The following is a 12,716-nucleotide window of genomic DNA, read 5'->3' as shown; positions in this document are numbered from 1 at the left end:
ACTTTTAAATTATTTCCAGAATGCAGAAGAGGAGTTTTGTGCAAACAACTGAATGTTGTATAACAGGCTAATTCTAAGTTTTTCCTCGTCGTTGGACAGTAGTGGCCTTGTAGATTCGTGTATGTGCATTTAGCTCTTGACTTTCTTGATTTCCCACCTAGCTTATAACACCTTTCTTGGAAAGCAAAGCGCGAAGTAGAGTATTTGATACTTTCTACCCTCCTGTATATTTGCCATCTGGTAAAATTGAAGGGTAGAAATGGGATATGACTGCAAGGATTAAGTAATAGCAGCAATAACATGGAATTGGAAAAAACCCAACCTCTTGTGGCTTACTACAAGAGCTGTGTTACAGTCACATTTCCAGGAGAAGAGTAAGGTTACAGGAATATTGGTTATCTGCGTATACAGCTCCCAAGGCCCATGTATGTAGAATTAGAATTCACAGTCAAAAGTTTACCTGAAAAGAAGTATGGGTACTCTGTCCAAATAAAGGCAGCTTGAAATTACCTTTATGGAAAATTGAAGATACATTTTGCACTTATTTTTGCCATTCCTTACTTGCACTCCTGCTTAAAAAGCAAGAGGTATCGTTCTTGTAAAGTTAAAAAAAGAAGGCAGCCAAGTGCGAGCAGTATCATGCTCATCCAATATAGGAAAAATAAAAAGTGGGAGAGGAGTTGGAAACAGTGCAAGCAGCATACAGGGAAATGGAAGGACTCTTCTTTCTTACACTGCTGCCTAGTGGCTTATAGAAGATTAAGGAAGCAGTTTAGATGCCTTTATATTATCAAGAAAAACTGGTCACACAAAATATCCAGGAAAAAAATAGTGAAGCAACTAGGGTCAGATGCAGAAAATAAGAACAACTTCTAAGCTAGTACTTACCAAGTGATACAACAGGTTGATATTAATTACTAGTTCTAATTTTACTCCTGTTTGCTTTTGTAGCAGTTACACTTTCTGTCAAAGCAACATGTAGAACTGGAGCTGCAGCAGCAAAGAGCCTGAACCTTATCAGCAGTAATTTAGTATCAGTGCTAGTTCTAAAGTCAATGGTCAAAAGTGGGTCAGAATAGAAAAGACCAAGGAAGGAAAAATGGTAATTGGAATTTCCCAGAATTAGTCTTGGATTTTCTATCTTTTCAATCTCCATAGAAAAATAAATTTATAGTAAATGTTCTAAATGCTCTAATGTGGTTTCTCCTTCAAGCAAATCCGTGGAGCCACTGGTTTCATCCTGCTGGCTGCACAAGCCATTGCTCTTCCTTAGGCTGCTGATGCCCAGACACTGTGTGTGCTGGAGCCACTGGGGAAATACTTGCAAAACCTCTTGTCCTCATTCCCCTTCCGCTGGGAGAAATGCTTCACCGTTTGAAATATAGCTATGTTCTACAAAATTGGATTAAAAATTCTTAACTTTAGTATTAATAAGAGCAGTCTGCCGTACGCCAAGTCAGTTCTGTCTTGCTGTCTGTATTAAAAAGTGAAGAAAAGGATTTAAATGGGGTTATAATTTGGATTGATCAAGATAGATTTTTTTTTTTTTTTTTTTTTTTTTTCCTTGACTAGGACGAACAAGAACAGCTTTTGCCTATGGCTACTATAATCCTCCACAAAACTTGGAGTTAGTGGTGGCCGTTATAACTGCAGATCCTCTTTTCTCAGCATTCTGGGTATCCTGGCTACAACTCGACTATTTGCTTCAGTTCAGTGTTTAAAGGACAAGTTCTGCTGTTCACCTGTTGCATATAATGAAAATCCTATTGTCTCAAAGTTCAGTGTGGTATGAATTCTCCTAATAACTCAAATAGCCCTTTTTTGGAGAATAAATGTTCGTGCTTAAACCATTTTAATCTAAAATTCAATGTGTTTACATTAAATCTTTTTCTTATATGTGCATATATAATAATACGGTGTCACAAACAGCCCAAGACCATTAATCTTGTGATGCTCAACAAAGTTAAAGAAAATTATATTCCTACCACTGTCTACATTTGCATACCATTTAAATGAAATAAAATTATGTAATACGATTATGTAATACCATGAAGTTGCAAACTGTAATTCATTTAATTGGTTAATTTAGCAAGCAAATTGAAGAAATGGACAGCACCAAGAAGTTACAAGGTGATTGTAACTGTGCTGTAATGGGTTTTACGCACTGGATTACAGTATAACCTGCTGATAACCATCCATCTTTTTTTTTTTTTTTTGATTCAATAACAAAACTTCCTTTTATGAGTACTTAAGCCTTAAAAGCGACTGTGTTATCAAAAGTATTCTACCATTAGAGTGAAACTAATAAGTACTGTTCTAAATTTAAAAAAAGCCATGATTGCCTTAAAATACTGAATATTGTAGCCACAGTTGTCATAGTTCACATTTTGTGAAAATGTAATCTTGAAATAAAATGATCTGTTTTGCCCATAACCCCACCTGACAACTTTCTCTCCAAGTACAGCAACACTTGCGTTCCGAGGCAGGAATGAGGAATGGGACAGAGCGCAGTAGCGACGCTTAGTTTACTTTCCAGTACCCCAAATGCTGGTAGCAAAAGAATTCTGAGCTGAAGTTGTCTGGTATGGATGCAGAACTCTGGCTACAGGTAGATTGGACATCTGGCTATGAGGGGGTAAATCTAAATCTTGGAACTTCAGGAAACTTCTGAGAGGAAGATACCCAGGCTGTTGCAGGAGATGCTCCCTGCTTGCAATAGGCTTTGTACAACTTGAAGAAGTAACGCAGCTTTTCTGCTGCTCCACCTCAAAGGTGGAGAAAACGTAAAGAAAAGCTTGTATAAAGGATCTGTTTGACTTACTATTATCAAAAAATGTGTGATGCTTAAGCCTGGATTCAATTGATAAAGTACATTGGAAGCTCCACAAAGGGTTCAGAAGGTTTCTTGTGTTCTACTTGCAGCAGTTGAAGTGGGAAACGCAGACAAATGGGATGTCCTGCTCCTGGGGTGAGGCATCACCAAGTTTTTCAGCCATGTGTAAACACAGAAGGTTTTTCCAAGATACAGTATTACATCTTCTAGGCAATGTTTTCTCTCAAACCATTCCTCATGAGCAAAACTAAATTTCAATTCAAATCATGTTACATTTGTTACGTTTCTCTGCTCTTGAATTTGACTAGTGTTGAAGAGCTCCGCTACCAAAAACCCCTCCAAAAACTAAGCCACAAAAACCGCACCAGAAAATTCCCCTCAAAAAACCACCCAAACTCCCCAGCGCTCCCCCGAGTGCAGTGTATTTCCAAGCTACGAAGTTCTCTTGTTCCAGTCTATGTTTTAATGTGCCCGTGCTTTACTGTGCTTCAAAAGTGTTCTTGATGTGTGGGTTTTAACACCCAAAAGTTAGTCCAATGTATTAGGTTGTATAGGATCCTGTTGATCTCTCCCAAGGTTTTCAGCACTTTATTGTAAATCTTCAGATTAAGACACCAGAAATTAAGTGACAACTCAAAATCCTGGAAATCTTTTTTACTTTCTTGCTGTCGTAATTATTCTGTGGAATGCTAACAAAGTAAATCTGCAACTGTTGTATTGTCATTTTAGATGACAACTCATTGTGTGGCAAGACAACATGTTCAAAAGTTATTTTTTTCCCAAATTTTCAGGAATGAGAAGAGGAGGCAGTAATTGGTAAGCAAACATCTTTCTTGGTAGGTTCTCCAGAAACAACTGGTCATAGCACAGACAAGTTTTTGCAACCAAAGAGAAAAGTGTCGTTTGTTTCTTCGAGAAGAGTTCTCAGGTTGCTCTTGGTGATGTCTCAGTGTCAAAGGCTTTTTGCCAGCCCGGTCTCATTTTGTACCAGAATTTTCAAATGGAAGGTGACAGGTGTATTCTGAATCTCTGTAATTCCAGTTCCGGCACCGTCACAGACTGAACTACTGTTGTGCACAGATTACCAATGACTACGCTTTCGCATTGTCTGAGGCTGGATAATGTCGGCATTGGGATTAGTGTGTTATGCCGTTCAGACTTCTTAGTGTTGGAATTAGTGCTGCAGTCCACAGACCCCACTCTCAATGTACACGTTTAAAATGCAAATCCTTACATGCCAGAAAACACGGGATAAACTCAGATTAAAACCTTTGTGCTCTAAGGGGATCAGCTGTTTTAGCAAGTCCGTGTGTAATTTTAGAGAAAACAGGAGCAGTGCTTCTAAGAAAGGAGGTAATGAAGAGTTCAGGTGTTTTGTTGTCACACCTTTTGAGAGGGCTACATGGCAGGTGAAATTCTTGCCCTTCACAAATTTGCTCTAGGAGGTTACACACAGCAATGGAGTGCGGGTATTTTCCTGCATTATTAGAGCTCTGCGAGTCCTGAGGAGAATTTTAGTGTAACGCAAGTACAGAAGGGTGTGTGTGCACCATAGAGGCTGAAAATGGATGAATTTGGTCTATGATTGATGTCTTACGCTAAATGTACAGCATTCTGAGAACACTCCTGGGATACAAGTGTAACTTCTGCTGAAACACAGACTCAGAGTAGGTGGACTCCTGACTTGGCCGCCTCATAACATGAAACCAGCGATAGGTCACGATTTAAGTTTTTACTCTTACGCACAATGGAAATTTAAATTGAGAAAGTATCCTAAACACGGCCCTGAAGCAATTCACCTCCTCAAGAGCTCGGCTGTGCAAAGGAAGGCAGAATCTCCAGTTTCCCAGTCCCTTCAAGTTGCTCCTTGTATTTGTCCCTAGAGGAGGTGGCTCAGCTGAGAGCGGCTTTTGCCCTTTTTATAACTTTGCAGCCTGCTGTCAAACCAGCTTTCTCATGATTTGCCACAGCTGTCAGTTAATTACTTAGAATTTTCTCCACAGATAAACTTGTGTTCTCTATTAGAATGTACCAATAACTGTTTTCTGGTAATTCCGCTGAGTTTCTGTAGAAACGGTCATTTCTAATAGAAGTACGTTCGTTATCCAGTGTGTGAGCTGATCACCTCTGTCACATCCCAGTATTGTGTCATCCTGACACAGGAGACTTTCCCACAGCGCAGGAACTGAAACTGGTTTGTAATTCCATTTAGAGTTCTGACCATGGAGCCTTCCCAAAATCCTCAATGGATACCTTATGCTTTCTCATACAGTGATTTCTTAATTTTTGTGGATATTTTGTTCAGTGTTGCCTGTGCCTCAGTGTTGACATCCATTTTGAATATCTTCTCAACTAAATAGAGGATTTGCTTCTTTATTTTTCTTTTTGCACATTGCTCTCTCTAGTGAATTCCTGCCTGTAAGATACAGGAAGAGAACTGAGGCAAATAATTAAAGAGGTTTCCTGGTGGTCAGTTCCGAGACTGTTAAAATATAGGTGTGACAGCTATGTTAAACGTGTTTTCAACAAATGCCTGCCTGCTGCCGCCTTAGTTTCACTTTCAAAAATGCTGTCTGTATTTTGAAAGGTCTAGTTAAATGAGTTAAATGTTACTAGTTAAATGAGTGTGATTGCTTTTTTTTTAAACATAATTCAAATAATGGGTCAAGTAATAAGCACAGTTGAAAAGTTAGGAACCAGTTAAATTGACTGTCAAGTTTTAACAGAATGCAGAGTTGTAAAATGTGGTTTTCCCCTGTTAATCATTGTCATGACTACTTGGAGGAAGAGCAGGTAAAACTTTTTCAGTCTCCTTTATACATTAAAATAGCTGGAAATCTTTTTGTTTCTCTACTATGTTAACTATAGGGATGGGCTAAACAGATTTCTTAATATATTAGCTTGGTAAATAATATATTAAATAACACTTGTATTATTCAGTTATTATTTATATATTCTAAATGTTTTCATTTTCACCCTTGGTAAGAAAAGAATCCAAGAATTTAAGTAGTTCATCTACATCTCTTTAGAGAATGTGCCTGTGGTGAAGTAGAGGAATTGTTCATGTGCTTTGTCTTCTCAAGAGTTCTCCATTCACTTCAGCTTTTCAAAATGTTATTGTATGTATGGCCTAAACTGAAGTCACTAGTAATTCCTGATCGTATGGTGATGTATTTATTTACCATGTAGATAACCAAACCCCTGGCTCCTTAATTTATGAGGATATAGAATTAGATACAATTGGATTAAATTTCATTAGTTACTTACTATACCATTAAATGTATTGTAGTTCTACTCCATTACATAGTGAGCTACGGAGAACCCTCCCAACTACATTATCATTTTTCTTAAATGGTTAATTATACTTGGCCAGATCATTAAAAAATTGATTTACGTTCCGTGCTTGTCCATAATTTCTGTGCTTATATTAAATCCAGGGTGGTTTTGCGATTTACAGCAGCACGAGACTGAGGGATATACATACGGTGTAGACAATTCTTAGACTTGATGCTCAGCATCTGAATTAAATATCTTTTCTGTGACTGTTTTTTTCTTGGGTGTAAACAGAGAAAGGCTTTAATGCAAGAAGAAACAAAATAGAGAATTCCACAGAAATTGAGGAGGTGACAGAGGTTCCTGCCCATGAGCAGGTGGTTCTTGGTAGAGAAATCATGATTTTGTGGTGAGGGAACAAATGTGTCATTGCAATTGTATGTAAACAACTACAATTATTAGGAAACTAGTAGGTTTTTTTATATGCGTAAAGAAGTAAAAATAGAGTTGGGTTGGATTTTTTTCCGCTTGGTCTTGTCGAACTTGCTGATGCTTTTTAGGAGCAGTAATCAGAAAATAAAAGTTTAGATGCATTTAGCTTCTAGAATTTGAATTTTTTAAAAAACCTTCTGCCTGTGTGTTTTAGCCTGACAAGGGAATTACGTGCAAGAAAGACTTATCTTAAAAAATACTAATTCTTATTTTGCAAAGTTTGCAAAATCTTGCGTTTTCAGGGCCACTAGGTGTCGTTGCACACCCAGTCACTGGGCAAAAAACTCTGGTGGGTTAAAAATGGGTCCCAAAGGCTGTGACTGGTACTGAGCAGGACTGGGTTACAAATAAGTGTCTCTTGTCGTGTACCTAACTATCCAGGTTTTTGAAGGATGAATAGTTTTTTACTCATTGTTCTCTATTTAATTTTTGCAGCATCTATCACATCTATTCTTCCTCCAGAGACCATTTTAATACATGTATATTGAGTTTCATGTCTTCGCCTTCTGATACATGACCGTGTAATTTACAAAATATAATCTGTGTTTTGATAGATTTCCTGTGACTCTGTCCTAAGCATAAAAACTTGATAGTGGATTTTTTTTTATGGGCTAACGATAGTATCTGTGAAATAAACAGTCCTTGTCATTGTCTCTGTTTAATCTTTCTTATAAAAAAAAATCAAATTATTGTTACTGTTCAGCATGATAATTGAAAGTTAATGCTGTAGATGAAGGAAGCCAAATGCTGAAAGAATGTTTTTATTTTTCCAACAAGGATTTCTTGGTTGTATGAATTACGAGTCCATTTCACCCATCAGATGTGATTTTATGGACCTTCTGTTTTCTGAAGAGAACCCTCCAGCGACTGCAATCCCGATCGAGCTGCCTTAAGTCTGTTGCCTGCTACACAACCTAGATTGCATGCTTTATTCTCTTCTGCTCTTTTTTTAGGTTGGGGAAATAAATTTTGAATCTTTAGAGAAATGAAAAAATGTTTAGACCTGAATATTGACTTCAGAAGAGGTGCTGCTGGTCATGCCCATTACCGCCATGCACTCCTGGGAGGAAATTTCTGTTCATTTTGATCTTTGTTTTCCCAAAGACATTGCTACTTCGAATAGTCAATTTTGATTACTGCATTATTTTGTTCTTTTTAATTTTTTTGTAACGCTAGAATACGGTCACATTACCTGCATTCCGAAGATGTTTGTATTTTTTTCAGAACACTAACTGTTCCCACCCTTCCAAAAAAAAAAAAAATTTTATATATATATATAAACAAACTTTTCTTTTCCAAGGGGGAAGTTGAACAAATCGCAATGATGAAACCGAAGGGGCAGACGGAACACGACGAAGGCATGCTGGAGTACTTGGAAGATTTAATAGGATCTGCACGACTCAAAGAGCCCATCCAGACACTGTGCCGCAGAATTGAGCTTTTAAACGAACAGAGGGGAGAAAAGGTGAGAAGGGAAAGTTTTGTTTGAATTATACATATGAAATCTGCAATGTTTCGTTATTGGATTTTTTTAGAAAAAACTGTTAACGTAAAGACTTGGGTTAAAAGTTGGCAATCTACAACTACAGAGAAATTGTGAGTTCTCTTTGTTGCATCTGCTGTTTGGATTTTAAAAGCGATGTGCAGTCAGCAGCACTTGCCCTTCTTTAAACACTTACAATGTAGTCGGCTTTCGATTCCCAAATGTTTGAATGCTTGAGTTGGAACACAGATTTTACCCGCTGAACACTCGATTGTATCCGCATGCATGAAATGCTTCTCAGGCTGAACAGAAACAGATTATCGTTATCAGAATTTGTCATGTAGGGCTTTTTATCTGCAAATAGGAGAAGCGGCAGGGAAAGCTTTCAGATGTGAAGGAAAGGAGAGAGTATTGGTGAGCTGATGTTCACACAGCTGGATGAGGAGGCTTCAAAATATAGAAAATTAGTTACTTCAGCCATGTAGATCTACTCCAGCACTTGCTTTCATACCATTTTATTTATGCACTGAGTTTCAAAAGTACTAAATAATATCCAAGTTCTTTTTACTTGGTAAATCCTCATATTTTGCAGACTTTTTTTAAAGGCTGGGAAGGAAAGCAGAAGACATGTAGCTGCGGGAATTAACTTAAAAGGGCTTAGTCTAAAGGTCAAAATATAGAAAATAACATATACGGACTGTCTGCACCTAACTCCTCTATTTCTCACCTGCATTTTCCTTGATTTGCCTGATCTGTTCCCAGCATCTGTAGCACCCTGGTTTAGTTTTAAATTACTGTTTGAATTGCCCTAAAATTCCAGTCTCTGCTATGGAAATGGTGATGTGTAAATTCAGAAAGCTCAGAGCACTAAATTGCCTTGGAGGGTTAATCGTCGAACACCGGAGGGCACGTGGGCTGCAAAGGGTCTGGGATTTTTCTCCTCATGTGCTACTGGCGGTAAAGTCAGATCTGACTCTGATTTGTCCAGTTAAATAGAGTGAAAATGGTGGAAAAAGAAAAGGATGCCTTGGAAGCGGACAAGAATACGGCCATTGAATTTCTCTGTTTGGAAAACAAAATGTTTAAAGAAAAGAATTGTATCTGTCAATACTACATGTAAGTACTCCTCTAAGGGTTGGGTTTGGCCTTAATGTGGGAGTCGTGGTGTTAAACTGGTTTCATATCTCTAGCTGGAAATATTTTGCTTCTCTTAACAGTTGTATCAGCCCTTCTAAATTAGTTAAATAGCACATGGCTGGGCATTTTTTCAAATGATGGAGTTAATTTTTTTTAAATAGAGACCATTTCCATAAAAACCTTCAAAACAACAAGAAAAAATCACCACCACCACCAAAAAAAAGAACCCAACACAACCTGCTTGCCAGCTTTTTACAAAGTAGTCTGGCAAATTAATCTCTCACAACTTTATACTTAAATTGAGAAAGTAGATCACTTGAAGACTGTTTTCATCTGAAGTGCCTAAATAGTTTGATTTCCCTGCTGTTTTCTATTAAAATGGCAAGGTCGCTCAATAATGGGTATTAGGATTTAATACTTCACATAATCACTTTGTTACACTTAAGATGGGAAATATATATTCATTATGAATAGTAGCGCTGTGGAAAAACGTGGAGGTTTGGGTTTTTTGTTTTCTAGCCATGACCTCAAGAAGCGAATAAATGATGTGGAAATGCAGAAAGAAAAAATTAACGAAGAAACAAAAGGTGTTAATGAGAAGAGCAGTAAACTTGCAGAGGACATGACAACCAAGAATAAAGCTTTAAAAGAACTTGAAAAGTAAGTACTTTAGGTACAGACTCGTGAGCTGAGAGTACTGTGGTTTATATCTGCTGCATATGTGGTATTAGCAGGATTTTCAGAAAAGGCTGTGAATATAGTAAGTATTGGATGCTGGTTTTCACAAAAACTGAGTGGTACTGGTTTAAATTCCTAATGCTTACTTATTAAGCCAAGATCTACTGACATTATTTTTATAGGGTATGGAATACATTATTCTTTCTTTTTTCCCTTTAGGAAACTCACTAAAATCACAAAGTTCATAGAGGAAAATAAAGAAAAATTTACTCAGTTGGATTTGCAGGACATTAAAGTGAGGGAAAATCTAAAAAATGCCAAAAGCAAAGCTAAAAAACTGGAGAAGCAACTTCAAAAGGACAAAGAAAAGGTAGTGTGAGCTGCAACTTGATTTACCTACAGAAATGTATTTGGTTGCTGTGGGTGAGAAAGTCTTTGTGGAGGTGGGATAAAATAGCAAAGGACACCAGTTGCACTTTGTGCCACAAAGAAGAGGGGAAGAAATGCTTTGAATTTTTTTAATCAGATATTTGATCTCATTTAAATCAAGTAGGGGTTTTGTTTGCAAATCTTTTACTGAAGAAATGCATTATTCTCCCTTAAACTCATCGCGCAGCTCGCTGTGGGAGACTGGGCAGCAGCACCTCAAGGCCAAGTCAGGAGCTTTCCTGTCACTCCTCGGCTCTGCTGGGAGGTCTCGTGCCTTGGAAAGCACCTTTTTCTCATGTTTGTTGAGATATCAGGAACATCAGGAACAGGAATATCGCCTGTTCTCACAGTTACTACCTTTTCAAACCATTTTTCTTTCCTATTTCCCTAGTTAATTTAATGAGTCTATTTTACCAAGCTGGTTGTTGCCAGCTGTTGTGGATCTTAAATCACTCTTTGGATCAAGAGTGGCCTTCTGGAAGTAGATATTGAAGAATTAAACCTTATTTGATTTGAAGACTTGAGTTCTTACACATAAAGCTACGCTCTTTCACTGCTAGGGCTTGTTTCTGCCTGGAACTGAACAAGCCTTGCCAATATAATAAATCCCTGGCCTCCTGCTAGAGCCACAGTGCAGCTAATTCTACAAAAACACATGAGCTTCGTTAGGGCTTACGCTTCGTTTGACTTCCACACAGTGCTCGGAAAGCAGGGTTTAAAAATAAGGCAAAACTGGTTTGTTTCAGCGGCAGAGAAAGTTGAAAGTCTTTTCCTCCTGTAGGTGGAAGAATTGAAAAATGTACCTTCCACTAGTGAAAAAGCCATCAGTGAAGCAACATCTAAGAAAGAGCTTCTCGAAAAGACAAAAGAGAAAGAAGAAGAAAAACTCAAGCAGGTTATGGAGAGCCTTAAGGAGGAAACACAAGGACTTCAGGAAGAAAAACAGGTTTGCACTGTTTTGACTCATTATACTTCTGCATAACTGATGTGTAGCTTTACACTTATGAATGAAATAGTCACAAGATAGTCATAAAATGCTATTTTATATGACAAATACTATTTCATGTGTTACTGCAATGGAACCCAACTGGGAAGTTAATTTTGCATTTATAATCCAAGCTAAATCATTCTCTTTTTTTTTTTGCTTTTTATAATGATCATGTGTCATCAAGTATAGAATTCGCTACACTTCCTTTATTTGAACACACTTTAATTTTCTCCCGTCCAAATGTTTAAGCCAATCTGTTGCTTAAGTAAATAACCAGATTTTGAAATGTTGTGTTCCAAGGCTTTCACACAGCTCTAATGTGTCTGTGCGTTAACTCCGATAACACTTGGTTCCTGCTGTTGATCTGAGCTCTCCCATCGCTCAGTACCCGGAGGCTGGAAATTTATCCTGGAAATTTGGGGGGTTATTTTCAGCTCCTCCCAACTTGAAGTTGAGAAAAAGATACAAAGCTTGGATGGATATGTGCTATGATAATTCCCTGGTTTTTTTATAATTGTGAAAAATGCCTTATTTCCATACAGAATATGTTAATAAATTAAGAAATGCTAGTTTTTCTAGATAACAGAACTGTTTTCTGCTGACAGGAGAGCTAGTAAAGGACAGTGCCCATTTCCACTTATTCTTTCACACAGTGTGGTCAATGTAATAAATCCCACAGCTGTCTGGTTTTAGTTGGAACATTGTCCATTTTTGCAGAGCAAAGAGCACGAGCTTATGGAGTTTAGTAAAACGGTGAACGAAGCGCGTTCGAAGATGGACGTGGCGCAGTCAGAGCTCGATATCTACCTCAGCCGTCACAACTCTGCCGTGGCGCAGTTAAACCAGGCGAAGGAGGCGCTGACGACGACCTCAGAAACTCTGAAGGAAAGGAAAGCTGCCATCAAAGACATAGGGATAAAATTACCCCAAGCTGAACGGGAATTGAAGGAGGTGAGACTCGACTTTTGTATATGATTTCCTTGAGTTACAACACAACGTTGCAGCACACAAACCACTCTTCTTTTGGCAATAATCGTGGTGAAAATAAAAGCTGTCTCCAATAAAATAACATTTAAAACCTATATGCTAATACTCAGTTAACTGGCAAAGTATTTGTTTTCAAACTTATTTGAGGTTAAGCAAATGTTAACATTAAGCACTGAAATTAAATCCTTCATATCCCTGCAAGGGAGGTGGTTTAAATATCATAACGAGACACGTTAAAATAAATAAATAGCTGTGTTTCTGAGCCTTCTTTGAACTTCACCTCCTGCTCCTCTCTCATTCACCAAAGAAAAAATACCCCACTGTGTTGTTCAAAGTCCGATTTGTGAATTCGTAAGCTGTCTATTTGTATCAAAGTGCACTAAATACCAGCTAAAGCGTATCCAAACACCAACCTT

At 37.8% G+C, this 12,716-nt stretch overlaps 1 protein-coding gene across 1 annotated transcript in view; it reads left to right on the top strand.

Moving 5' to 3' along the window:
- Window positions 1–12,716, top strand: part of SMC4 (structural maintenance of chromosomes 4) — a 33,943-nt gene that overhangs the window by 9,646 nt on the left and 11,581 nt on the right. The window contains exons 6-11 of the mRNA XM_065639709.1: window positions 7,899–8,063; window positions 9,070–9,197; window positions 9,738–9,878; window positions 10,116–10,266; window positions 11,107–11,271; window positions 12,031–12,264. Of these exons, the coding sequence (XP_065495781.1) occupies window positions 7,899–8,063; window positions 9,070–9,197; window positions 9,738–9,878; window positions 10,116–10,266; window positions 11,107–11,271; window positions 12,031–12,264 (984 nt within the window). The remainder of the gene's footprint in view (window positions 1–7,898; window positions 8,064–9,069; window positions 9,198–9,737; window positions 9,879–10,115; window positions 10,267–11,106; window positions 11,272–12,030; window positions 12,265–12,716) is intronic.

This window comes from Caloenas nicobarica, chromosome 8 (assembly GCF_036013445.1).
Source record: "Caloenas nicobarica isolate bCalNic1 chromosome 8, bCalNic1.hap1, whole genome shotgun sequence".
NCBI lineage: Eukaryota > Metazoa > Chordata > Aves > Columbiformes > Columbidae > Caloenas > Caloenas nicobarica.
The sequence above is the reverse complement of the archived record's forward strand: the minus strand, read 5'-3'. Positions and strand labels throughout refer to the sequence as shown.